This window comes from Drosophila ananassae, chromosome 2R (genome assembly GCF_017639315.1).
Source record: "Drosophila ananassae strain 14024-0371.13 chromosome 2R, ASM1763931v2, whole genome shotgun sequence".
In the NCBI taxonomy this organism is placed as follows: domain Eukaryota; kingdom Metazoa; phylum Arthropoda; class Insecta; order Diptera; family Drosophilidae; genus Drosophila; species Drosophila ananassae.
In genome coordinates this window covers 12,084,225-12,109,154 of record NC_057928.1, presented here as the reverse complement: position 1 = coordinate 12,109,154, position 24,930 = coordinate 12,084,225, and the positions used below count along the sequence as shown (strand labels likewise).

Below are 24,930 nucleotides of genomic sequence, written 5' to 3'. Positions count from 1 at the left end.
TCTATAATCAGCTGTTATTTATAAATTGTATCCTTGTTAACCTCTAACGGTGGAAAATTTAAACTTCTCTTTGCTTCGAGCTTAATGAGTGTATAAATTGAGCACAAAAGCCAAGCCGAGCAGTAAGCGCATTAATTGCCATTTCAGTCGCCTGGCCAACGGGGCGTATGAGCAATGTGAAGTGGCCGCAATTAAAGTTAAATTTGCGTTTATTTCTGCTCCTTCTTGCAGGAGGCTAAGACGACTTGAAAGGAGCGTTTAGAACACGCACTCACACCCACACACACCAACTCCAAGGAGACCCCAGAGGCAGCCAACAGAAGGTCTACGAAGGACGAAGGACTAACGACACAGGACACCTCACAGGCCAAATACTACTCCTGGTTATTCGACTTCAAAGACGGCAACAACGGCGGCCAGAATTTTCTCTCGTTTGGATAGTGTCGAGGAGGTGCAACGCGGTCGCAGTGGCAGCGCTGTTGGAATAACGCCGGCTGGCGGTCCAGGGGCGGCAGCAGCCGGAGCAGGTGCGGTTGGGGGCGTGGCAGGCGTAGGAGCCGGAACAGGAGCGGTGGCAGCGGCAGCGGTGGCAGCAGGTTCTCCGGCCAGAAGTGGCCAGCAGCAGTTTGTCGGCATCGGTGGAGGAGGCGGAGGGGGCGGAGTGGGCGGTGTCGGGGTGGCTGCTGCGGGCGTATCAGGTCTGGGATCGGGAGCAGGAGTAGGAGCCGGCTTAGGCATTGGACCGGGTTCGATACGACAGCGCAGTGCCAGCACAGTGCTTGACATTAATTTACCGCAACGCAAGATATCCGTCGGTGGCGGTGGTGGTCCCTCATCCCCCGTGATCCTCCAGCAGCGCAGCAATTCCACGGCAATAAATGGCTTCGGCACCGACGCCTCCTTAATCCCCTCCAGGCACGAGGGTTTTAATGGCCAGGTGGGTCAGGTGGGCAGTGGCAGTGTCTCCAGTGTCGTCGCCCCAGGCGTGGGATTAACAGCCAGCCATAAGAGTGTCCGCGGACGTCTATCCATCGGAGGTGCAGCTGCACCACTCATCGCATCATCAGCTTCCCCATCGACCGGTTCAGCAGGTGCACTCTCCGGCAATCCACCCACCGGCAACACCCTCGGGGATCCGGCTAGTGCTGGTGGTAGTGCCGGATCAGCGCCAACCATCGGAGGCACACCGCCCGTCCTGGCACCGGGTCCAAAGCGTCAGGGCAGCTTCTCGAATGTGTTCTCAAAGCTAATCGATGGTATGCCCGCCGGCACAATGTTTGCCAAATTCAAGAGCACCAACGTGGCTGCCTCCTCCTCGACGCAGAACGTGGCCGATGGCAATCCCATTACGCAGTACTTCGAAATCGGCAAGCCGGTGGCCTGTGCCGGGCCAGAGTTGATCTGGCGCATCCACGACGCCTACCGCAAGAGTGACAACAAGGTGAGTGCTTCTGGGTCTGGGACTAGATCCTGTCTGACAGTCTGGATTTAAAACTCTTTATAATCCCATCTTGAATAATAATATTTCTATTTTATGCAGGAATGTTCCGTCTTTATATTCGAAAAGAAAGTTGCCGAGAAACTGCACAAGCCGCGACGCAAGGAAACCATAACTGAGTTGCTCAAAAGTTCGGTAAAGACCTTGGAGCGCTTTCGGCATCCCAGGGTGAGTGCATATCCTCCCAAAGAATCCCCCATGCCCCCAGTCTATAATTACTTTTCCCCAAAAAGACCAATCGCTTTTCGTTTTTTTTGTTTGTGCCCGCAGATACTACAAATCTATCACACGGTGGAGGAGAATGCAGACACGCTGGCCTTTGCCTCAGAGCCCATCTTTGCCAGCCTCTCGAATGTGCTGGCCTTCCACGTGAGTTTTGTTCACCGTTCCCCCTCTATTCTGGCCATTTCCGATAGCCGTAGTTGGTAGTTGCAAGTTGTGAGTTTGAGGTTCTGACAGCGACATGGACATGCAATTTGTGTTGTCGCCTGTGTCGGCTTTCAGTTTCACATCGAGTTAGGCCAGTGGCACTTTGTTTCTTCATATGTCACTGGAAACAATTTAAATTCTATGGATTTCATGAATTTTTATGTAACCTGTGCGTATACGTAATGTTAGGAACACAATGCGTATACTTAATGTGGCATTTCAATCTTCATTTTGATTTAAATGTGAGACTTTTGTATTTTCCTTCTTTAAGGAAGCCCCAATTAGGAGAAAAGATAATTATTCGTAGTGCACTTTCACTGCCCACTCCTCAGACTCATCTTTCAGTTTTGTTTTGTGGGGCAGGTATTGCGGAACAATATTTAGATTGTGGCTGCTCCTGTTGCTGCTGATGCTGCATTTGGTTCTGCCACTGTTGTGTTTTGCCAAAGTTTTTGCAGCCAAGCCAAGTGCATAGTTTGGCTCTCAGCACAATGGGCGTGGGCGTGCCAGGGTGTGCATGACAGAAACACAAACGCCAGCTCTCGCACACAACTAAATCGAATTAACCAGACCGTGTCTGTGTGTGTGGGTGCTGTGCTGGCTTATGTGTGCGTGGCTGGTGTGTTTGTGTATGTGGGAAAGTTTACGCTGCCAGGATTGAGTCAATAAAGAGCTCTGGTTGCTCCGCACGGCTCAGAAATTGATACACGTACAGTGCGTGTCACAACGCACAGGTAGCTTAAGTTTGAGCAAATCCCAGAGAGCACTGGCTCTGGGATTAGGTTAGTAGTTTAACTAGAATTAACTATCAAATTAGAAGAAATCATCCGAAAATAGATAGAACAAGGTTAATAAAATATAAGTATATATATACTCCTTAACTCTTTTTTGAACTTTCGTGCCACACTGTAGTTCTGTTCTCAGGAATGCCTGGAAAAGAAGCCAAAACAATAACAAGGCAGCCCTAAACTTTAAACATCAGCTACCATATTCCTGCCAAAAACAAAACAATCCGAAATAACTAAACAAAAACGTAGAAAACCCTTTCAAACCGAACCCCTTTGAATAGTTTTTAGTTTCAAGAAAAGTCGATTTGAGTTAAATTACATCGAAAATTGCAAAAGGTAAAAATCAAACTCTCACATGTGCGTTTACATACTCGTCTACCTGGAAACAAATTGCTTTGCAAAACAAACGAAAAATTGGTAAAAGGGAAAGCCATGGCTGAAACAAAAAACAACAAGGGAAACACGATAGATTTTGGAATGGCTTATCATCAAATGCATTGCCCTGAATGGGAATTTTAAAGCCATGAGCCCTGCCACTGCCATCTAAGCCATTGAAGGGCAGAGCAAAAATTTAAGGCCACCCCAACCAGCTCAGCCAGGGATTAGGCCCTAACTCTTTATTGCCTGGTCGTATATCTTGACTATTTACACAGAAAAAATGGGGTTTCAGTTTAGAATTCTTAGCTTTTAAGAACTGAAGACTAGAGACAAAGAAATAATTGCATTTAAATTCCTAATATTTCTCCATCTGTAGGAGTCTAAGACCTACGAGAACCCCAATGTGCCACCGACAGCGGGAGGAACGGCAGGAGCTGGCCAGGCCCAGGCGGCGGCCAACACTCTTCCACAGCGACCTGCTCACGCCAAGGAATACAATTTCTTGGACATGGAGCTGAAGTATGGCTTTCTACAGGTGAGTGGCAGTTGGCAGACAGGGCGAGACAGGACCTGACCGCTTTGCCAACATTATCTTCCAGCTGACCGAGGCACTGGCGTATCTTCACTATTCCGGTCACGTAATTCATCGCAATGTGTGTCCATCTTCTATACTAATAACCAAACGCGGCATCTGGAAGCTCGCCGGCATGGAATATGTGGGTGAGTGCTTTGGTTCCCTAAACCAAAATTGAAATGAATTGGCCGGGGCTGGCAATTTGTATTCATATTTCGGATTCACAGAACGAATGAACGAGAACGATTTGAATAGCTCCATACCTTGTCCACCGTGGAGCAACAGGGTCTCGAAGATGGCCCAACCGAATCTGGATTTTATGGGTGAGTAATGATGGGTTTTTATTTCCTGATTTTGTTTTTCATTCATCTAGTGCTTCCTGAAAGATCTTAAAGGATATCTATCCTCTGAAATATTTCTATAAAATCTCTTACCAATTATAAAGTTAATTATTCCCTAACTGTTACCAAAAACCAACTTAATATTGTTATAAACTTTCGTCTTGGCTCTTCCATTATTCACCAGCACCTGAAACTCAGTCCACGTCCAAGTGCAGCCTGCTGAGCGACATGTTCTCCCTGGGAATGGTGATTTGTGCGGTTTTCAACAGCGGCAGGCCGCTGATTCAGGCCGGCAACTCCACCTCCAACTATGCCAAGCAGATGGAATCGGTGGGTAAACAGTCTTCAGCTTTCAGTTTTCAGTTCCACTTTCTGAATTGCCGGGCATCGAGCTGGGGGCGACAAGTGCCAATTGGACGGATGAAAAGTTTTGCGAGCCGAGGCCGGAGATGGAAGCTGGAGCCCCAAGAGTTCCTGCGCTTGGCTGGGCTTGTTTGCGAGCTGTAATTAGATTCGCAGCTTTGTCAAATGCAAATGTAATCAAAAAGTCCACTTGAAACTCTAATTATTTTGCCACTTGTGCGGACAGGTGACGGAGCTGAATCAACAGCAGCAGCAGAAGCAGCAGCCAAAGCAGAAGCATCCCGCAGGCGCTTGTCATTAAAACTTTTCGTCCTTCATCCTCACTCCCCGGTTCACAGTCCAGAGTCCTAAGTCCAGAGTCCGTGAAGTCCCCAAGTGGTTTCTAATGTTGTGGCAAAGTTTATTTCGGTTATACCCATCTCGTTTCATATTTCCCTCCATCTCCACCTCCTCCAACCCCTGGAACACAGTTGGATGATCTGGTCCACAAGCTGATGCCAAGGCTGCCAATAGCCCTGCAGGAGGCCACTTCGCGCATGGCCAGTCGAGATGCAACCGCCAGACCCACCGCCCAGCTCCTGCAGCTCATCAAGTACTTCATGTGAGTGGCCAAATTAATTAACTTCCTAGCCAAGACGCAAAGCAACAGGAAGCACCCAGAACACAAGCACAAGAACTCAATAACCAACTACCAACTATAACAGTGGCAATTTGCGCCGTTTCACTGAAAGTTTTTTCTTCTTTTTTGTTTTTTGTTCGAGTTTTAAATGAAATTGACACCTGTTAAGGACACGCACACACAAATCCACAAACACACGCCTTCCTCATAGCCGGAAGCACTTTTTATCCTCTTTCTCTACACGCAATCTCTAAGCCAATTTGTACCTGTAGCTGAAATTCAATTGAAGGATATTTTTTTTTTTACTTTTTTTCCGCGCTCCAAGCTCCGTGCCGGGAACCGACACACGCACACTTTAATTACGTCTGTTTGCCAAATGAAAGCGGTAATCAGACCTGAAAGACATACACAATGCAAAGTGAATGGAGAGCATCCGGAAGGATGCCGGAGGGTGCTTCAGGGGGGAGCTACCAGACACTCGAAACAAAAATCACCAGGAAATGTTAGATAATATTTGAGGTTTCATGTCATATTTTTAGTCTAGGGAGTTGAGGAAAAAGTTACTAATTAAAATTAGAATTTAGGGTCAATAGTTTAATGTTAAAGTTCCCTAAATAAGTTCCTTATCATTAAAAGGGCTTATCCTTTCTCTATAAGTTTTAAATTAAATAGAAGGCCATACATTCTTATGAGAAAAAGAACGATCTGAAGTATGAAATACACCGTATATTATTTAAAAAATTTTATACATTTTATTGTTAAAAATTCCCCTTTGTTCAAAGTGTCCCAATTCGCTGCCTTTTCTGCTGATTGTACTACGGACTCTGTTGAGCCAGAGTGGCATTGCAAGGGCCGCCTCCACGGCCTGGCTGCCTGACTCTTGGATTTATGGCGACAGCAGCTGTTTGCCTCCTGCCACCCGGAGCGATCTGAATGAGGAAAAAAAGTATAGGGCTGTGGTAACATCCAACTTCAGGCAACACAGGCTACAGCCAACAGGCAACGTGCCGCGTTTAGACAAACAAAACCAAAGACGTCGTTGGTATTGGTGGCTTCCAGGCGGGATGAGGCTGATGGAAGGATGAAGTGGCTGCAGAACCCATAGTGCTACGATTCCATCTAGGGAATACCGCAGACTGTCTCAAGAATATATATGCACCGTAGGTGGATTGAATGTAAAATACCACAAAACGATGCCAATTGTGTGGTAATGTTTCCACGGGGTGCTTTGTGAATTGGAATTGCCTTTTCATAAAAGCAATTTCATAGAGTAATCGAGTGCAGGTCAAGCCACTTTGGGTTTGTGCATTTAAATGAATGGATGTAGGATATAGAGATTTATTTTTAGGATGTGGGAATAAGGGATTTATAATTCATTAACAAAAGAATAGGAGAGTTAATAATAGTTTGAAGTTTCATGATGAAATTATCCCATTTAGAAATGCCTAAGTATTATTTAAAAAATATATTATTAACCCTCAAACTTAGCCTTAAATCAAAAACAAACAATATACCCCTGCTTACCATTAACACATAAAAATGCGCTGACAACGGCAGCAACAAGCAATGAGAAAGCAACAGCAAGTTGCCCCACCCACACCATCCTTACAACACCCCCCAAAAAGCGCCCACGGCAACTCAGCATCTCTCTCCAGTACCTAGCCACCCTCTCAGTCAGTTAGTCAGCCAGGAAGGCAGGCAACCAGCCAGGCAGCCCAGCAGCCCGGCAGCCAGCAATCCAGCCAGGTTGATGGCAGCACTTTGAAGTTAATTTAAATGTTGTCAACATTTTCCGCGTTTAAGCAGCGTATGCAAATGGCTCGAGTGTCTTGGCAATCAGTGGCAAGCTAACTTTTATCTCTTTCTCTTGAAAGCTACCCCTCTCTGTCGCTATAATCCAGGAAGCCAGGAGGGTAGATGTGAAATATGATTTTTCTCGCTTGGCCGAAGTCTGAATGGGCTGACCAGTGCGTATACGTAATGTAATTTAGTTTCATTGTTCAACTAAGCGAAAAGGGAATTTTAAGCGCCACTGCGACTAACTCTCATTTATTTGCCATTTGTGGCAATTTCACAGTTTACTGTATCCGGTCGGTCTGTTCACTGCCAGATAAAATAAAACCAAGTCGGGGGGAGCCTGGGGCCTGAATGCGGGTCGAAAGTAAACACTTTTTGGCAATTAAATTTCAACAATTTGATTTACATAACAATAAAAAGTATTTACGATTCCATTTACAATGTATCTCCCCGCACAGCTGCCCGAACTCTGCGGGGACTTAATATTTTAATTTCAGCGGCTCGGAGATAAATATTGGCCTTTAGCTAATTTTTGCGGGTCCTTTATGTTTTTTTTTGGTTCAGTTGCATGCAAAGCTTTCCGTTTAATTGATGCCATTTATGCGAGTAATTCAACTATAAGCCCTTAAGCACTTTAAGCGATTAAAAGGTTTTTTGTTTAATAAAATGTAATTCGTGTTAATATTCCTTTTATTTTATTTGATTTTTAACAGCGATCCGGCTATAAGCGCTCTCAAATTCCTGGACGTGGTCAACATGAAGGACACGCAGCAGAAGTCCCAGTTCTACAAAACCACCTTGATAGAGGCCATGCCGTTGATACCACGTGTAAGTGACGCCCAGAGCTTCTTTCCGGGGGGTTTTTTTTCCACCGGAACCGGATGCAACCGGCTCCTCAAATTCTTTTTTTCGGGGACTTTCATTCGTTTTTTCGGTCGAAGAAACTGGCAGCGCATTAATCATTTACGGCGCCAAGTTGTGCGCTTTACGGCCAAACAATTTGTGAATTACGAGCCGTTTTATGACAGTTGCAAAAATGTTGCTGCTCCTGCCAACGAGTGTCCTTTGGTTTCCCATCAGCCATCAGCAACAGGCAACCGGCAGCCGGCAGCCGGCAACTGTCAGGAAAACGGAAGGACTCGTCAGCAAAGTCTTTGTGGGCCCCATTGTCTGATGTCGTTAATGACGGCTTAGCATTGGCAATTGAAATGACATAGACTAGTTAATGACCCCACATTCCTCGCCACTGTTCTTCTCTCCCATGTTTTTTTTGCAGAAACTCTGGTGGCAGAACATCTGGCCCATGCTCAAGTCGGAGATCAACAACAACGAGGTCCTGGCAGCGGTCCTGCAACCGGTAATGCTCTTCGTCCAGGAAGCCACTCACACCGAATACGACAACCTGATGTCGGCCACCATGAAGTGAGTAAAGCCAGGAAACAATCGCTTATTGAACAAAAAATGGATACCTAATATGTAACTCAGGTTTTGAGTTCGGAAAGGACCTTAATTAGGAACCATTTGTCATTAGGCCCTTGATAAAAAAAGGCAAAAAATAGCCAGGATTAGCCAAGATTAAAGACTTTAAAAAATAGTATAATGAAGTATGAAAAATAGTATGAATAGTATAATGAATAGTGTCCATGTTCGGATGTAAGTATTACCTCAATCCTGTCATTGTTGAGAGGGCTAAGCTGCTGGCTTTCAGTTCTGGTCCGGACGATAGGAACTTTCTGTTGGAACAATTGAAAAACTTTCGCGACACTTTTTCTGTTATTCAATTTTCATGACGTTTTATTGCGCGCCCAGTGCGACAGGCGACAGTTCATATTGTAATTTATAGAGCTCAACTGGCAAAGTTTCTCAGGCCAGGCTACGGGCCAGACCACGAACCCATCGCTGGGCGTGGAAGTGTGGCAAAGTGGCTGGGAGTTCTTACCTTTTGTGTGTGAGCCGTGCATAAATTAGTAATACACACAAAGCCCGCATCGCATCTCCCGAGCGGGAGTGAGTTCGGGTCGCGTTCACTACTTTGCCAAAAGTTGCCGACAAACTTTGTGGCCACTTGTAAGATGCTTATTGACACCAAGAACAAACAAAAAAGAATCGGATAGACTAAAATAAAAATAATAAAGTTGAGGCACGCGTACGCCAAGGAATAATGCGTTTATTTTTAGTAATTTCTCAAGAATATATGGGCTAGGATAGCCAGAAATATGCCAGTGCAAACTTTACCCTAATAAAATCTCTTCCATCTCACTTAGAGTCGTCTACAATACACCGAAATCCATTCAGGCCAGCGTTACGATACTCGAGAATTTGCATTTGATTATCGAGAAGACGAAGCCGGAGGATGTCACCACAGACATAATGCCCATGTTGTTCTGCTCCTTCGACGGTTCCACGATACAAGTGCAGGTGAGTGCCTCTCTCCCATTCGAATATGCAAATGAACTTAGACAGCCCAGACTCAGACTCCCAGCTTTGAGCCGAGTCAGACTGACTGGCAGACAGAGACATTCGCAGAAATGGAAATGGGTTGACTGAGTTGATTGTGTAATTACGGCAGCAATTTCTTAATTAACTGCGACTCAGACTGAAAGTATAAAAGTGCCTTGGCAGCAGAATTTGCATTTTAATTTCGCCATTTTTTGTCTGTTTGGAAAAGGGGCGAAAGAATCCATTATATTTATGAAATCCATAAATTTAAGAAACGAAATGTTCTATCTATAACCGAAATTTGTAGAGCGCTGCCGTGGTGGCCGTGGCCAACGTATTCGATAGCATCGATGAGCTCTCCATTCGCCGGATGGTCCTTCCCAAAGTTAAATTGGTTTTCGAGAAAAACATAACCGATCCGAAGATTGTCCAGAATGTGCTGATGTGCATCGAACGGGTAATGGACCGCATGGAACGAGCACAGGTGAGATTTCCTATCCTGATTCAATATCCTGATGGGACTAATTCATATATATTTGCACTCAGGTCATGGACGAAGTCCTGCCGCTCCTGGCCAATGTCCGCATCCCCGATCCCGATATCATCATGCGTACTGTGCGTAAGTTGATCCAGACAATGCCTTCCAGCCATTTTAAACTATTTCAGCCAATGCATTCGACATTGTTTGTATACTCGATTATGGTTAACTGATTAAAGGACAATTTCATGGGAAAATAATGGAAAATCCTATTGATGTTATGCCATGAACAGAATCAGGCTTGTTTTAGCTTTTTGGTTTGTCGTTAAATCAAGCAAGGTGCTTATTCAATTAATTTTATTCAGTTTAAAGAAAATAAACTCTTGGAGAGACTTTAAAAGACTTTAAACTCAATATATTAAGTTTGTTTTTCTTTGAAACACACTCATGTAAGACTTAAAAGGAACCCAAAACAACCTCCATCCCAAAATGGGAAACTTTTATGATGCCGGCCGTATAATTCGTTTTCTGTTAATTAAATTTCACAGGCATCTATCATAAACTGTTTGTGGACAAAACCTATGGCCTCACCGTTGAAACGATGGCCACCAATGTCCTGCCCCTGCTCATACCCCACACCGTCAATCCGGCACTCAATTTCGAGCAATATTGCTACCTGCTGGAGGTGAGTGTGTGCCAGCTTTTTGCAACTTGTGGCAGCCACAACTCCCTGCCGTCTGGCATATTGTGTTTTTGCAGGTGCTGCAACAGATGCTGGAGGCCATCGATCGGCAGCAGAGGAACAAATTGAAGCTGGACAACCTGTCGATGGCCTCGCCAGAAAGGCACCGCACCCTGCGCCACCAGTTCTCCACGGACAACATGAACGCACCGCCCTTCAATATCCCCAATTTGCGAATCGATCAGCGAAAGACGTCCAGTGCCGAGGATATGGCCCGCAAAAATTCCGGCGGTAAGTTAGAGAGTACATTTTATAATTACATTTGAAAATGGGTAGCTCCATCTACCTAATTTAAGTCCCTAAAAGGTCTATTACTGGAAGATAGTCTCCTTCCACAAGAAGCTCTTTTGTATTTGCATTTATTACCTTGTTACCTCCTGGACGTCCAATTGAAGCACCAATCAGTAGTGGCCCCTGGGCATTGTATAATTGGAAATTTCGTTGTGATTTCAATTTGGTATTCATCGAACGTGACAGGAGTCTGTTTGTCCTGCCCACAAATCATTTAGCTCCTGCTCCTTCGACACGAGCCACTGCGACCGGCATGTAATTGTATTATCAGGGCTATGATAATTTTATAATTACGAACACGAATTTCAAAAGCACCGCCCCGAGCCGGGTATTATCTGCCATGGCCACAGCCGTTTGCCCAGCCAGTGTGCGATGCAGTGCGCCTAATGAACTTTCCTCCCTAATGATGATTTATTATGATGGCCCTAATCGCCGCCAGACACGGCAAAGCCCGGACCAGCTCCGCTCCCTTTAAGCCCACTTACCAGGGCCATGGTGACAATTTGCCACAGACCGGGTCAAAAGCACAGCCAACCCAAATAACCCAACACCTGCCACCTTTTGTTACAAGTTAAAAGTCACTAACAAAAAGGATAACAGGCTCATAAAACATATCTTTTCAAAATAACATATTTTCATTTAAAAATTTAACATTTTTATTCCAAACCGTACATGGCGTATGCGTAATATTTTTCATTTCAATCATACGACCTGTATGTTTTGGAGGTTTCGAGCTTCGACTTAGTCCCTTAGAAAGTGCAACAAAATTTCAATAAACTTTTGAAGCTAACTATCTTTAAGCTTGCCAGTAGCTCCTTTTCAATCAAGTTAATAACTTTCGGCATAAATTGCCTTTGAATGGAGATGGAAAATCGGAACGAGTCATGTGCAGCAGCCGCAACCGCAAAATGTGCGAATGTCCTTGGCAGTGACAAAAACCCTGGCGTGAGAATGCCTGGCTGTCTGTGAGAGGCGGGGGGAGAGGCTTTCAGCATTCGGTTTTTGGTTTTCAGGTCTGTCGGTTTTTGGTACTGACTGCGGTCTCCGGTTCTCAAAAAAAAGTTGCATATATAGCTTTGAATTTGTGGCTACAACCGCGACCATTATTAGACTTAATTAGCTTGGTGGCAGCCGTCTGCAGGAATGTTGGCGTAATGGTATTACGTGATGAATGACATTCGAAAACAGTGAGAGAAATTACTAAATACTTTATACCTTCTATTGATTTTTCAAAATTGTTCAATGATTTAAAGGATATGCATAGAGCAGTACTATACTTTTTTGTATGAATACCTTAAAAATTTATTTTCAATTTGTTCTCTCTGTTTATATCTAGGTTCTGGCATGCTGGGTGGCTGGTGGTTCGGCTGCTCACCCTCATCGCCGGACAGCAATTTCCTGCGCGTTGGCAACGTGTTCCCCAACCGACGACTATCGGACAACACGCTGATGACGCCCAAGATCCGCATTGCGCCCTCGTGCGCTTCCTCTCCGGGCGGAACTCCGGGCAGCGGACTACCGACCCGGCGGCACTCGAGCATCGGGCCACAGGAACGGCGGGGCTCCACCATCAATTTGTCACCGCCAACTGTAAGTTGTTTTGTGTCTGGCTCGGCACAGGGTTTCCAGTTTCAGCTTCAGTTTCAATTTCAGTTTTCAGTTTGTAACTTTTTTATTCGTTGGCTTTTATTTTGTGGCCACCATTGTTTGTTGTGGTTTCCCGATGTCGTTTATAGAGTTTTCTTTTCGCCTTATTTTGCCGCGTTGTGCTACTCAGCGATTGGCCCTCGATGGCCACAAAAGGCTTAACCTTTATTTGATTTTTATTGAAATATCATTTGAGTGCGCCCGTCGCTTTTGTGTTGCCTTGGTTCCTTGGTTTGGCTTCTCCAGCAGCTCATGTGCCATGTCAACCCGCCGAACTACTATTCCTATTAATACTATTACTATACTACTACTAATACCATATAGCCATCCATATAGCCATCTAGCTATAGCTATTCTGCCTAGCGTAGCCATTAGCGTGTTACTACAGTTTACAGCTCTCAAGCGAACATTACGTACAAAACCAAACAAGAAACATTACTTTCTGGGTTCAGTTTTTCGCTTTCCTCAGTTTTTTGCTTTCAGATCTGATCAGTTATGAATGCGATTATGTATATGTATTATCTCATTTCCCGCCTAATCCCCAACGCAGCGAAGTCTACATTAAAACCAAAGCTCTAACACACGCTCTCTTATATCTTATCTCCCCCCGATCTGACCGATCACTGACATATTCCAACACTTGACAAAAACTACGTCCTCATCATCGGGGTATTATTCTCCTCCGATTGTATTTAATAATGTTAAATAGTATGGTGCCCGCGGTAGCTCTGGATCGAGTCTATCGGTGCCATCCACCTCGGTCTATGTTGTAAGTCTAAAAAACAAAGCAATCTTCAGTCTTGTGAATGCAGATCAACAGAAAAACTCAATAGAACTTCGGTCAAGTCGAAGATAATGTACTCCTGAAGGTGAAATGTAAAATTAAACCAGAAATTTAAAGCTTAAAGTCTGATTTTCAAGTAATATATACATTCCACCAATAACTCTTAGAACTTGAAAGATATAATATTTTATTTTTATAACGATAAGTTTAAAGCCTCTTTAGGAGTATAAAAACAAAACCTCTAAACACTGTTAGGCCTGTGTTCTTACCATTCCTTATGAAGTTCTTGTGCGAGTTGTCGGCAGCACTTTAAGCCAGCATCGAAATGGACTTTGTCTTGTCAAGTTGTTAACTGTCGTTTTATTGTTATCGTTGTCGTCTCCAAAAGCACTTCAAAGCTCAAAACTTTCTCTGTCCTCCTCAAACCAAAAAATATATAAAATAATATTCAATAAAATAAAACACATTTACTCAAACTCACAGCTCGAACAACATACAGACAGTATTCAGTGTGCAACGGTTCTTGTTCTCGTCGATTTCAATGCTAAATGTCAAACGGATGCCTGGCGATGCATTTCCGTTTCCGTTTCTATTGCTCGCTCGCTCGCACTCGCCTCTCGCTGGCCTCCCTTTCAACGTGTATCTCGTATTTTGCGACTGCCATTGCAACTGCGTTTGAACTTGAATTTGAATATGAATTTGAATATGAATATGAATTTGACTTGCTGCCTAAATCTCTCGTTCTCGTATTCGTTCTTGTGCTGTTATTTTTAATGGAAAAATTGTTGCAAGATTACTTGTTTTTATTTAAAAGATTATCATTTATATTTTATTTTATGTTTTGTGCATTGCTGCGCTGCTGAAGTATCTGTATTTTTATATGTATCTATTTGCTCTGAACTTTTCATTTTTAAGTGGTTCCTATTGATTTTCACAAGTCCTGTTCTTCAACTACTATGTCTGCCTGTTCTTCCGTTCTCTGTCTCTCTCTCTTAGGGGCAAGCTCTGCCTAAAAACAGAAGCTTATGCTAATATCCCCTATAATGTACATAATGCAGTCGATGTTCTTACCTTCTCTTCCATTTGTGTTGCCTCCTACTGCTTTCTTTACCTATCCCAAGTATCTAATTTTCCGTTCCAAGTGTACATACTAGGTACTTCCAGTGAAAAGTATCAAAGTAATGAAGTTGGGCCATGTAAATTTGATGAATGGGAGGACTTTTCAGCGAAGTAATCAAATTGACGGAGGAAAAATCAATCAAAATGCGGCGAATTTTGAGTATCGAAAAAATCGTAGCATACATTTTGGGGCTTCATGACTTTAACAGGAAAATATATACACTTCCAGCAAAGATGATAGAAATACTTACTTATTCATGCCGGGTGGGGAGTATACAAATTTTTGGGAGGGAGGAAATCATATTAAGATACAGTAAATACGCGAAATAAAAACCATTTTATAGGTCTCTAATACGTAACCAGTGGAACACGAACTACAACCATTTAGTTTCGTTTTACTATACTATATAAACCTTTCTACTTATTCATTAAATGTCCTGATCGTGCTCAGTGTTAATTTGATTTCGTTTCCATTTGAATCTGTTCCTGTTGCGTTCGTATACCAAAAAACCAATGGACCACCCACTCACCCACACCATACATGAACACTATATATATATTTGATATTGACATTCGTACATATATGTATTTGTTTGGCTAACAATAACAAAATAAATGGTAGCCAGATTTTTGTGCATTTTTTGCTGGTGTTGTTGAATTTTTGAACAGGGTTTTTTTTCGAAAAAAATAAAAAGAATATGAATATGAATAAGACATCAGAATATGAAACACGTCCACATATGCGTTTGAAACAGTGTTTATTTCATGTATGTACTTTCCGTTCTCCATTTCATGTACGAACAAAAACTAATTGAAACAAAAAATCGATTATACGTATAAAAATATAAAACAAAAAAAATTCGCAGCTTGCACGGAGCATGATCGTGAGTACACGTTTCATAATTTCGATTTTTCCGATTTTCGATATATAATTTTCTCTGACTCTTCTCTCTTCCAAAAGCTATTTAACTCTTGACTCACTTATACTCGCCTCTTAACCATTTGAGTCTAGACACGTGCACACACACCCACAGCCACCGGCACTCCGGCACACTGGCACACACGCAGTCACCAACACATATACCCACGCAGTATGCTGATATTAAATTTTATGTTAATGTAATTTGATTTCATTTGATGCCAATGCCCCGCCCCAATCACAGCCTCTCTGGCCTCTGTCCAAATTTCATTTCGGAATATACATATGCATCAATACCCATATATATTCGGAAGCATTTGTACATATGTCCGTCTTATATAATCATTATGTGTACATTTTCTTTAAATCCGTTTAATTTGTTTTTTGTCTTAATGGATCCGACATTATCTCGCTGGCTCTTCCCAGATTTTTTACAAGTTAATTGACTGATTGTTTGATTGATTAAGTTTGAGGTTGAGTTCGGTTTGATTGTTTGTTTGTTGGTTGGTTGGTTCGATTGTTTGTTGCACAATCACCTATATGTATACCTTAACATTGGAATATAATAACTGGGCTCACCCACACAGCCGCCACTTACACCCATACCCATGCCACACAAGCAACCTGTACATAGCACATAACTAAATATATATATATTTGTCCTGATCCGATCGCATCCACCAAATCGAAACCACATCCAGTCACGACTAACGACTAATCTTCCAAAGAAATCTCCTTTATTGTACTCCCAAAAACAGGGTGGCTCCATGCCGAACACCTCGAGCAGCGTCCCCTTCCTGCTGTCCTCCAGCATGCAGTCGATCAGGTCGCGTCGCCAGTCCACGGTGCTGTCGTCGGGACCGCTGGGATCCGGATCGGGTATATTGCAGCAGCTGGGATCCGGAATGGTAAGACAATTAACTTCAGTATCCGGCACGGTTAGCCCGGTGCCGTTATTGCGGGTAAATGGCACACGCAACAGCAACAGCAACGTCCGAAAGTGTCCGTCACTCAATATTACATTCAGTCAATAGTACGATCTGAACGAAATCGGCGGGGCTCCGGCCATCGCCGATTCCAGCAGATATTCGTACCGATTGGCCCAATCCAGCAGCTACAATTCCGGCTACCAATCCGGCTACAATTACCAGCCCGGCTTTAATTACTACCAATCGGGCTATAATCCGAATCAGAGCCTGTCGAATCAGAGCCTCAACAATATGCGGAAACTGCGGAGCATGAACCTCAATCTCAATCCGCCGAGGTTCTGAAACCGATCACAGAACGACTAATCGAATCAAATCGAAATGAAACGAATCGAAATGAATTTTTAATTGGAAAATTGACAAATCAAAAAACAAAATGAAACCAAGAATATGTTGTATATGCAAGAGGGGCAGAGGGTAAAATGAAGCAAATTAATTCAAAAATCGATGTTGAGAACAATCAATGAATGAATATATAAACGAGTATATTTGAATGTACCCATGTGAGACCTACTTTAGATTAGCGAACTACATTTACTTACTTACTGTTGATGCTGAAAGTAATGCGAATTACCAAATTATCAAACTAATATTTATATTATGCATACTACTAATGTAATCTTAGATCGAATACTAAACTGTTGTTTTTGGAGAATTTATTCAAGTCCTAATTATATTATATACACACACATATATATATATATTTGTATGTACCATAAGTGTTAATGCTGAAACATATCTAAAATCGTAACGAAGTTATCCACCACCACTAACGCCCAATTGGATACTGTTGACTACTCATTATCCTTTCAAATTGATTATCCTAGTTGTTGCCACACTCTCCTCGAACTGGAAAATCGAATCAAAGTTAAAGAGAGTATCCCCTGAAGATGCATGTGTGTGTGCATTAGGCACAAGTGTGAGGAACGTGGTGTTAGCCTTATTTGAATCCTTTATCATTATCGTCCTGGTCATAACTAATGACGGCCCGTGTTATTATTGTTAAATTGTCAATACATCTACCAGTTAGTTTAGCCTAAGCTCCACTGCACTATGAATTTATTGGATTAATGTTGGATTAATAAACACGATTCCCGGCCACGAGTTAGTACCAATTAGTTAGCCGAAATCGGGCCTAGGCATTACGGTAGGAAGTTACCAATTAGAAGCGTATTATAAGTTAACACACTAAGTTCCTGTACATTGCGGTATTCAAGAATTTAAGGTATTCAAGGTATTTAAATTGGAATTATGTTTTTGATTTCTTGGTAGTTATTCAATATTCTTTGCATGGTTCAAGCTTGCTTTTTCAATTGTTCACTCTTTTGGGACTTAAAGTTCAAAAAACTCATTCAATTTTTTCCATTTTGTCCGATCTATACATCCATTTTTCGAAATATTTCTTCTTTAGTCTTGCCCAACCCCTACCAATCATTAAAACAGGTCAGGATCTTTAATAAAGTGTAGGTTTCATACCGATTAATAGGTGAAACTGTTTCCTAGCATTAAAGTTGAAAAATATTTGAAAATAAATAAGAAAACTCGTTACATTGCATGTGAGTTCTATGCCTGCGACTTTCAGCTACATTTTCGGTTGCTGCTTCGATTGTAACATATTTATGGTGTTACTAAGTGTATCTTAACGTTTTCCATGGCATTGTGAATGTATCTGTACTCTTTGACTTGCCATTTTACTTTCTGCCCATCTGAACTGCACTATGAATATATATATATTTGGAAATACAACTCGAAAGAAATGAGAAAAATAACAATAACAGGATTAAAACTGCAAAGAATCAACAAGCTAAGCTGCTCGCTAATCAAGGATATATTTGTACTATAAACATAGATGTGTAATCTTGATTGATTGACTGACACTGAAGGCTCCAGAAGGCTGCTTAAGGCTACCTGCTATCTTGCAATCTGTATCTTAAATCTAAACTATATATGAATCTGTCTAGACCGACTTGTCAGATGTTTATATGCATTTGTACTCGTATTTTTACTCTACTACGATTAAGTAATTGCGAATTTATTGTAATTGTTAAATGTACACTTGGCTTTTGCACAATCAGTGTTGCTTAACCCCTCATTTTGAAACCTTTCCCCCGCTTTTGCATTTGAAATTATTATTTGCTTTTGGTGTAAGTTGTACTTATTATTATACTTCGAAATGTGCCTTAAGAGTTCAAAGGTTCTCGCATTCAAAGTGCGTAGTTTTGGGCGACAATTCTACATCAAAAAAATGAATATATATTTATAAACTCTAATTTGCTGAGAGATCGTAAGGAGTGTACTATCTAGACAAGCTTAAACGTAAGTGGCCGGAGTGAAGGTGCCCCCCAACTTACCCGACTCCCAACTATACCCACACACTCATCCACAATTGTACCTTAGTAGTAGTTTTGTAGTCGCTCACATCCGGCGGAAGTGCCAAGAACAGACACAAATGTACACCTAGCCGTAAGTTGACCCTACTTAGATGTCGTAGTTTTTGATCCCAGAAACAGGACACCCATCCGAGAACCGTGTGGATGCATGACTACCAAACCCCCTCCGATAATCCAAAGTCAATGTACTACTTTTTGCTCATCTACCCCCCAAATAACCATAATTATAATATTGTATGTGACAATTCCGCTCATTCCTTGTCTCTTCAAATATTTGGTGTTTTCCCGTAATCGTAATTACCGTAATATACGTAATAAACCCGTAATACTCGTTGCCAAACGGAGTCCCAGACACTCCGCCATTAAGTAGCTGCAGCAGTTTCCCAATCTTTTTGTAACAGTAGCTAGATACCTACTTCGTACATATTTAAAACATATTACCAATAGATCTATGTATTTTGAAAATCGTTTGAAATCGAACAACCAGATTGATGGCCTAATTATCTTGCAACAACTCTATTACAGTATCAACTATTCTCCGGACGTAACTAAAGATACAAAAACGCAAAACAAGCTAATTACATTCAAAAGAATCCAATTACTTTCAATGAAATTTCGGTCCATTTATGAAACACCAGTAATCAACCTATATTAGCATAATAAAAGAATATTTTAAAACAATTGTAAACGTATACCAAAGGATGAAAATTTAATAAGTATTTCAATCGAAACCTCTAAATGTTGTTAGCCAATTCAATTCGATGTGACCAAGACAACATTATATTCACAAAAAAAACTATATATATGAGTAAATAAATCAACAATTTTAATGTAATTTTCAAGAGAAATGTGTTAAACACGTAAACACGTAAAGACAAAAATCACAAGAGCCATTAAAAATTAAAACAAGAATACACTGCTATATGCAATCAATTCATAGAAAACCCAAATGTATTATATATATATTTATTATAAAGTTCATATTTATTATTTCTTAAAACCTTATCATATCAGAGGATATTTATATATAAATTACATTTCATACTCATAGTTAGGCATATATTTTTTTTACAGCCACATACACACATCATAACCTAGGAGAGCACAAAATATATCAGATACTATTATGTATATCGAGTACCTAAAGCGTACCTAGCATCAAGAAAATCAAACTTATCCCAGAGCTTTACAGCAGACGCAATCAAAATGAGAACGGGGAGAATTATTTTTAGCAAAGATCACCCATATTTATACCAACATATTCCAATCATAAATCATTAAATATATATTTATATACAAGTAAACCCAAAACTACTACTAAGGTGAATTACACGTATCCAGAACCACACCACCACGAAATAGGACCCGAAATGGGGGTTTCCTGAGATCAGAAACCCCTCAAATATTCCACGACGGCAATCTAAATCTCAACATTATAGTCAATTGCAGATATATGTGTGGTAAATGGTAAATGGTAAACTTGAAACTTTATAGTCTATTCAGTACATAAACGGGAATTAAAAAGGATATCGTTGTTGTGTGGTATGTTTAGCGGATTAGACGTGAATAACTAAAACTCAAGTGAATATGATTTTATATATATGTATATGTATAGAAGCAAAATGAAGCGAAAGCAACCCACTCGAACTCTATCTAGAACACGCTAATACCTAATCTATATACACGTATCTATAATCAATGTATGCTCTATGAAGAACACGAACGGGAACGGGAATGGGAAACGGGAACGGGACAATCAAAATTCTACCGACACGCTACACAAAAACTACACTTGCTGTTACGTTGTTGTCGTTGTGTTTGTTAACTCAATCTCGGTTTATGTCAGCTATATAGCTTGATCTTGAAATCCAGCATATCCTTGCCATGCACCTGAATTCGCTTTGCATTTTGTTGAGTCTGAGTTTTGGTTGTTGATTTGGGTTAAGACAAGGCATATCGTTATGGTTTATTAGCATTTAATCGGATTTATACATAATTAGATTAACTTAATTTTAATTAATGTTTACGTGGTGACACACAGATACTAAGCAAACAAAAAACAAAAAACAAAAAAACTATAAACATACAAAAAAGGGGAAAACCAAAAGCTCAAACTGGACTGAACATTTAAGAATCATATTATGTACATTATTGAATTGCATTTGATTGTGTGAAGATCGTTTTAAATGGTTAAATAAACCCATCGTCGGATAATATTAAAGGGTATATTATATTTGTATTCGAATTTGTATATGTAACTCTGATTGTATGTATGGGATAATCATCTTCGGTTATTTAATCGTATAAGTGTGACATCCTAGACCCTGATAAATCCTTAAACAAACAAATTGATAAATTGCTAATGCAAATTGAAGCCAACTCTGTCTCTTGTGATTCTATTGTGATGCTGTCGAAGTCGCGCAGCACTCAACTGTTTTTATGCCTCTTAAAGTTTAAAACAAAGCTATTCAAAGCAAAACCAAAACTAAACTACCAATCTCTATTCCTAGTCTATGCAATGCAAATTGGCAACAAAACCTATTGAAACAATCATGCACAATAAACGTTATGCAAATGAGAGAATCCAAGGCCAAGACCCTATAACTATAACTTTTTCTTATACTCGTACTTACACTACTTGAAGTAATTGTGTACTAAAGGAATTCTAGATTTTAAATGTACTTAAACTGTTTATATATAGAAGGTACTTAATTATGAATGTAATTATCAAATATAAATACGTACAAAGGTTTAGGGCATTCGGCGTAGAACTAATACTTATGTATAAGCCGTGGGATCGATAATTGATGATTGATGGAGCGACAAAGTGCTAAATGAAAAGTGCAAATGCATGTGACAGTGTACGTATATATAAAAAACAATTGAATTTAAATGTTTAATAAATGTGTGGAAATGAATAAACGGCCTAGTCTTTATTTTGGTTAGCTACGTCTGGTCTCTATCCTGGAAGAGAGGGTCACGGCTGCACTTCTCCGGATGCGCCATATAATTGAAATCTTGCTGGTGGTACAGGCTTTGTCCCATGCTTCGGGCTAGATCATCGGATTCGTCGGTATTGGCCTCAGCTATCAGGAGCTATGAAGAGAGTAAATATACGTTTTAACTAGTCAGGGATGAAAGTCACCTCTATTTCCTTGGAGAGGAAGGCTTTGGTGGCATCACTCAGGTCCTTTTGGGGCAGCCCCATCAGCGCATTGTCCAGAAATTTGTAGGCCTGCCTGTGGAAAGGGATTTGTCAGACATGATAGGATGACGTTTATGCTATATACTTCAGGTCAATGCCATTCAGTTTTTTGGGTTTTGGATGCTTCTCGTTTTGTATTATGGAATTGACCACAGCAGCCGCCTCGAATTCGCAGAGATCCGATAGCTTTGTTGTCTTTAAAAGTTCCAGCCACTCGGTGATGTTGTTCAGGCTCACAGAGTCGCACTCCAGCTTCACTGTGTCTTCTGCTTCGGGACAGGATTTAGCTATGTAAGCTGTGGATAATAAAATGTAAAAAGTTTTCCTTTATTTGCAAATTCAACTGATAATAGCTTACAAAACACGGCATCGGTGTAGTCCACGTTTTGAAATTGAGCAGCTTCCTGAAGGATTCCCTGGGAAAAGCCATTTGCTTTCAAGTATCTCAGTACCCGCATCTTCACGAGCCTTGTCAGGTGAGTGCCCTTGTTTGAAACAACAGGTTTATTTAATTCTAATTTAAAATCCTCTTCCATGTTTTGTGTGTGAAATCTTAAAGTTTGCAAATAACAATTTTAAACAAAAATCATCTGTTGCATTCGAGCTGCCAACTTGTTTAAATTTTTAATTTGGTATTTTATATTTATTCTTTACTTAACAAGATAAATATATATTTTTTAGACTGATATAACTATTAAGTTACGATTAGTTAACTTTTTATTAAAAATAAAAAATTAGTGAGCCTTTAATTTTTAAAATGAATGATTTCGAGTTGTTGAATCTAAATCAATTTTTCTTTCTAGTATAATTTCTAGCTTGTATGCTTATAATCAAAATTAAAAAAACAGTTAATTTAAAAAAAAGTTTTTTGAAAATCATTTACAAAAAACAGGTATTTTTGGGTTTTTGAAAAACGGCATTACTGCTAGTCATCCGCAGTGGCAGTGGTCCACGGTCACACCTAGAGTAGAATCGAAAGCGAACGGACGCGCGCCTGTTGGCTGCGAGAAAAACAGCACAAATCCTTTTGTTTCAAAAGAAATCTTACACAAAATCCTTTTATCCTTAATTTGGAAGAGCTGGTGATGTACACCAGCTAGTTAATTTGCTTTTGGAAAAATAAGGATCAACGCCACTGCCACTGCTGACTCCCAACAAAACAACAAGAACGAGAAACAACAAAGCGGGAACAAAGAAAGTCGTAGTAGCTTCAAAGCCAACTTTTAGTCACGGAACAACCTTGGGTGACTCACTGCCAATATCACTGCCGATTGGAGACTGAGCACTGCCTTCGACGTCGTCGTCATCGTCCTTCGAGCTACAAATAAGGGGAAATAAAACAACACAAAGATGCAGCCACCGAATCAAGAGATCGGAATGCCCCAAAAGCACCGCGATCACATCATCAAGAACCGGGATAAGCTGGTGAGAGCGACAAACTACAGCAACCTCATGAACGAGTGCGTGAGGGTGGGAATTCTATCATCCAGTATGCGTAGCATCATTGAGGATGTAAACGAACGCTTCAACATGTCAGCGGAGGAGTTTCTTCACTCACGGCACTGCAAACTCTTCGAGAAGATCACCCGTCGGGGTCCTAAGGCCTACAACATGCTCATACAGGCCCTGCGCAATATCAACTGCATTGAAGCCGCCGAACTGCTCGAATCAGTGGACGAAACCAGCTCCCGTCCCCCATTCATTTCGATTAAGGAGCGGAACACCATTCGAAACTCAGCGGACATTGTAGACACTCCGTCGTCAACGCAAGGGGATGGTGCCTGCATCAGCAAGGTAACTAGCTTAAATCTTCTCCATTTAAATCATAAACTTACTTTCCTTTTCTTTGCAGAGAAAATATGGAAATCCCAGTGCTCCACTTACGCCGTACACAGACCCAGTAACACCAGGGCGCGAGGTCAAGAAGTCTGACAGGATTCATAAGGACGATGTGGTGGGCACATACAAGATGCAATCCCGTCATAACCGAGGCGTGCTGCTCATGATTAACATCATAGACTTCCAGGACCCGAAACGCAAACGAAACGGAGCCGACGTGGATAGCAACTCGCTGATATATCTGTTCCGCGAAATGGGATTCACCATCTTCGCTTTCGGGAACATGGATCAGAAGGAGTTCTTCGACATACTGAACAAGGTGACCTCCTCCTCGTATGCCCGGGACACTGAGTGCTTTGTAATGGTTCTGATGACCCACGGCAACAGAGTGGATGAGGTGGACAAGGTCGAATTCCACGATGGATCTGTGGTGGATATGCAGAAGATCAAGAACCATTTCCAGGCGCACATCAGCCCAAATCTGGTGAACAAGCCCAAGGTGCTAATCTTTCCGTTCTGTCGCGGCGATCAGCCGGATTTGGGCCAGCCCAAAAACATGTACGACTCGATGGCTCACCAGGAAATAATGATGCCCAAGGAGCAGCCCATGGTGGAGACGGAGGGCATGTCCTCCATTTATGAAAATGTGGCCACCCTGAAGGATACATTAGTTTGCTACGCCAACACGCCTGGATATGTGACCCATAGGGATCCCGAAATGGGTAGCTGGTACATCCAGAAGTTCTGCCACACGATGGCCGATCACGCGCACAACCTGAACCTTGAGGAAATCCTGAAAATCACAAACGCCTCCGTGGGCAACATGCGCACTATGAACGGATCCATGCAGACGGGCTCCTTCGATAACATCGGATTCAACGACAAGCTGTTCTTCAATCCAGGCTTCTACCTGGAGGAGTAGCCGCAGACACTGCCCATATTGAAAGCATTCCCGACTGAATCTTTGCATTTTTTTACAGCATTTATGTATGTTTCGTCGTAGTTTTAAATGTCCTTTAGATTATGTGTTTTGTGCTCGCGTGCTATATACTTAAATTTATACTCATCGAATTTTTATGTCCAAGTGCTAATATTTTTGAAACAAAAAGTTCAATATACCCCAATTAATAAGGGGTAGAAGCAATTATCTCTTGTGATAGAATCTGAACTCAAAAACAAGCCATTTCAAACAGAAATCGAATTGCAATTAAACAGTGTATGGCCAACTTCCAGTCTAATTTAAGAGATTAATTTTTAAATGAAAATTAAACATCACACTTTTGTGAGAACGATCCCAATCCAAA

The 24,930-nt window shown here is 41.5% G+C and overlaps 3 protein-coding genes across 7 annotated transcripts; 2 read left to right on the top strand and 1 right to left on the bottom strand.

The window, feature by feature from the left end:
• Positions 1-349: 349 nt before the first annotated feature.
• LOC6493451 (SCY1-like protein 2) lies at positions 350-19,913 on the top strand. Of its 5 annotated transcripts, XM_032454722.2 has the most exons (19): positions 350-1,441; positions 1,541-1,666; positions 1,769-1,867; positions 3,470-3,628; positions 3,693-3,813; positions 3,895-3,990; positions 4,193-4,338; positions 4,842-4,972; positions 7,501-7,615; positions 8,064-8,209; positions 9,052-9,205; positions 9,534-9,710; positions 9,773-9,845; positions 10,253-10,389; positions 10,464-10,677; positions 12,074-12,327; positions 13,094-13,153; positions 15,935-16,114; positions 19,108-19,913. In XM_032454722.2, exons 1-19 carry the CDS (start codon positions 1,259-1,261, stop codon positions 19,132-19,134), a joined length of 2,598 nt encoding a protein of 865 aa, XP_032310613.1. In that variant the 5' UTR covers positions 350-1,258; the 3' UTR covers positions 19,135-19,913. The 5 variants fall into 5 exon arrangements, with proteins under 5 accessions (XP_032310613.1, XP_032310614.1, XP_044570817.1 ...); XM_032454723.2 differs by lacking the exon at positions 13,094-13,153 and having other exon boundaries at positions 15,965-16,114; XM_044714882.1 differs by lacking the exon at positions 13,094-13,153 and adding an exon at positions 15,154-15,171 and having other exon boundaries at positions 15,965-19,913.
• Positions 19,914-21,464: 1,551 nt separating this feature from the next.
• Positions 21,465-22,401, bottom strand: LOC6506489. Its single transcript, XM_001957745.3, has 4 exons — positions 22,146-22,401; positions 21,873-22,083; positions 21,728-21,821; positions 21,465-21,678 (listed from the first exon to the last, which is right to left on the bottom strand). Exons 1-4 carry the CDS (start codon positions 22,321-22,323, stop codon positions 21,529-21,531), a joined length of 633 nt encoding a protein of 210 aa, XP_001957781.2. The 5' UTR covers positions 22,324-22,401; the 3' UTR covers positions 21,465-21,528.
• Positions 22,402-22,711: 310 nt separating this feature from the next.
• On the top strand, positions 22,712-24,930 carry LOC6493453 (caspase Dronc). The gene is made up of 2 exons (XM_001957746.4): positions 22,712-23,581; positions 23,640-24,930. Exons 1-2 carry the CDS (start codon positions 23,138-23,140, stop codon positions 24,546-24,548), a joined length of 1,353 nt encoding a protein of 450 aa, XP_001957782.1. The 5' UTR covers positions 22,712-23,137; the 3' UTR covers positions 24,549-24,930.

What these genes read in the sequence shown, in the direction of transcription:
- LOC6493451 (XM_044714881.1), top strand. Translation starts at nt 1,259, where the DNA reads ATGCCCGCCGGCACAATGTTTGCCAAATTCAAGAGCACCAACGTGGCT. An exon ending in ATGCCAAGCAGATGGAATCG is followed by an intron (nt 4,339 to 4,841) that starts GTGGGTAAACAG and finishes CCTGGAACACAG; the next exon opens with TTGGATGATCTGGTCCACAA. An exon ending in AATATTGCTACCTGCTGGAG is followed by an intron (nt 10,390 to 10,463) that starts GTGAGTGTGTGC and finishes GTGTTTTTGCAG; the next exon opens with GTGCTGCAACAGATGCTGGA.
- LOC6506489 (XM_001957745.3), bottom strand. Translation starts at nt 22,323, where the DNA reads ATGGAAGAGGATTTTAAATTAGAATTAAATAAACCTGTTGTTTCAAAC. An exon ending in CTACACCGATGCCGTGTTTT is followed by an intron (nt 22,084 to 22,145) that starts GTAAGCTATTAT and finishes TATTATCCACAG; the next exon opens with CTTACATAGCTAAATCCTGT. An exon ending in CTGAATGGCATTGACCTGAA is followed by an intron (nt 21,822 to 21,872) that starts GTATATAGCATA and finishes CCCTTTCCACAG; the next exon opens with GCAGGCCTACAAATTTCTGG.
- LOC6493453 (XM_001957746.4), top strand. Translation starts at nt 23,138, where the DNA reads ATGCAGCCACCGAATCAAGAGATCGGAATGCCCCAAAAGCACCGCGAT. An exon ending in ATGGTGCCTGCATCAGCAAG is followed by an intron (nt 23,582 to 23,639) that starts GTAACTAGCTTA and finishes TTTTCTTTGCAG; the next exon opens with AGAAAATATGGAAATCCCAG.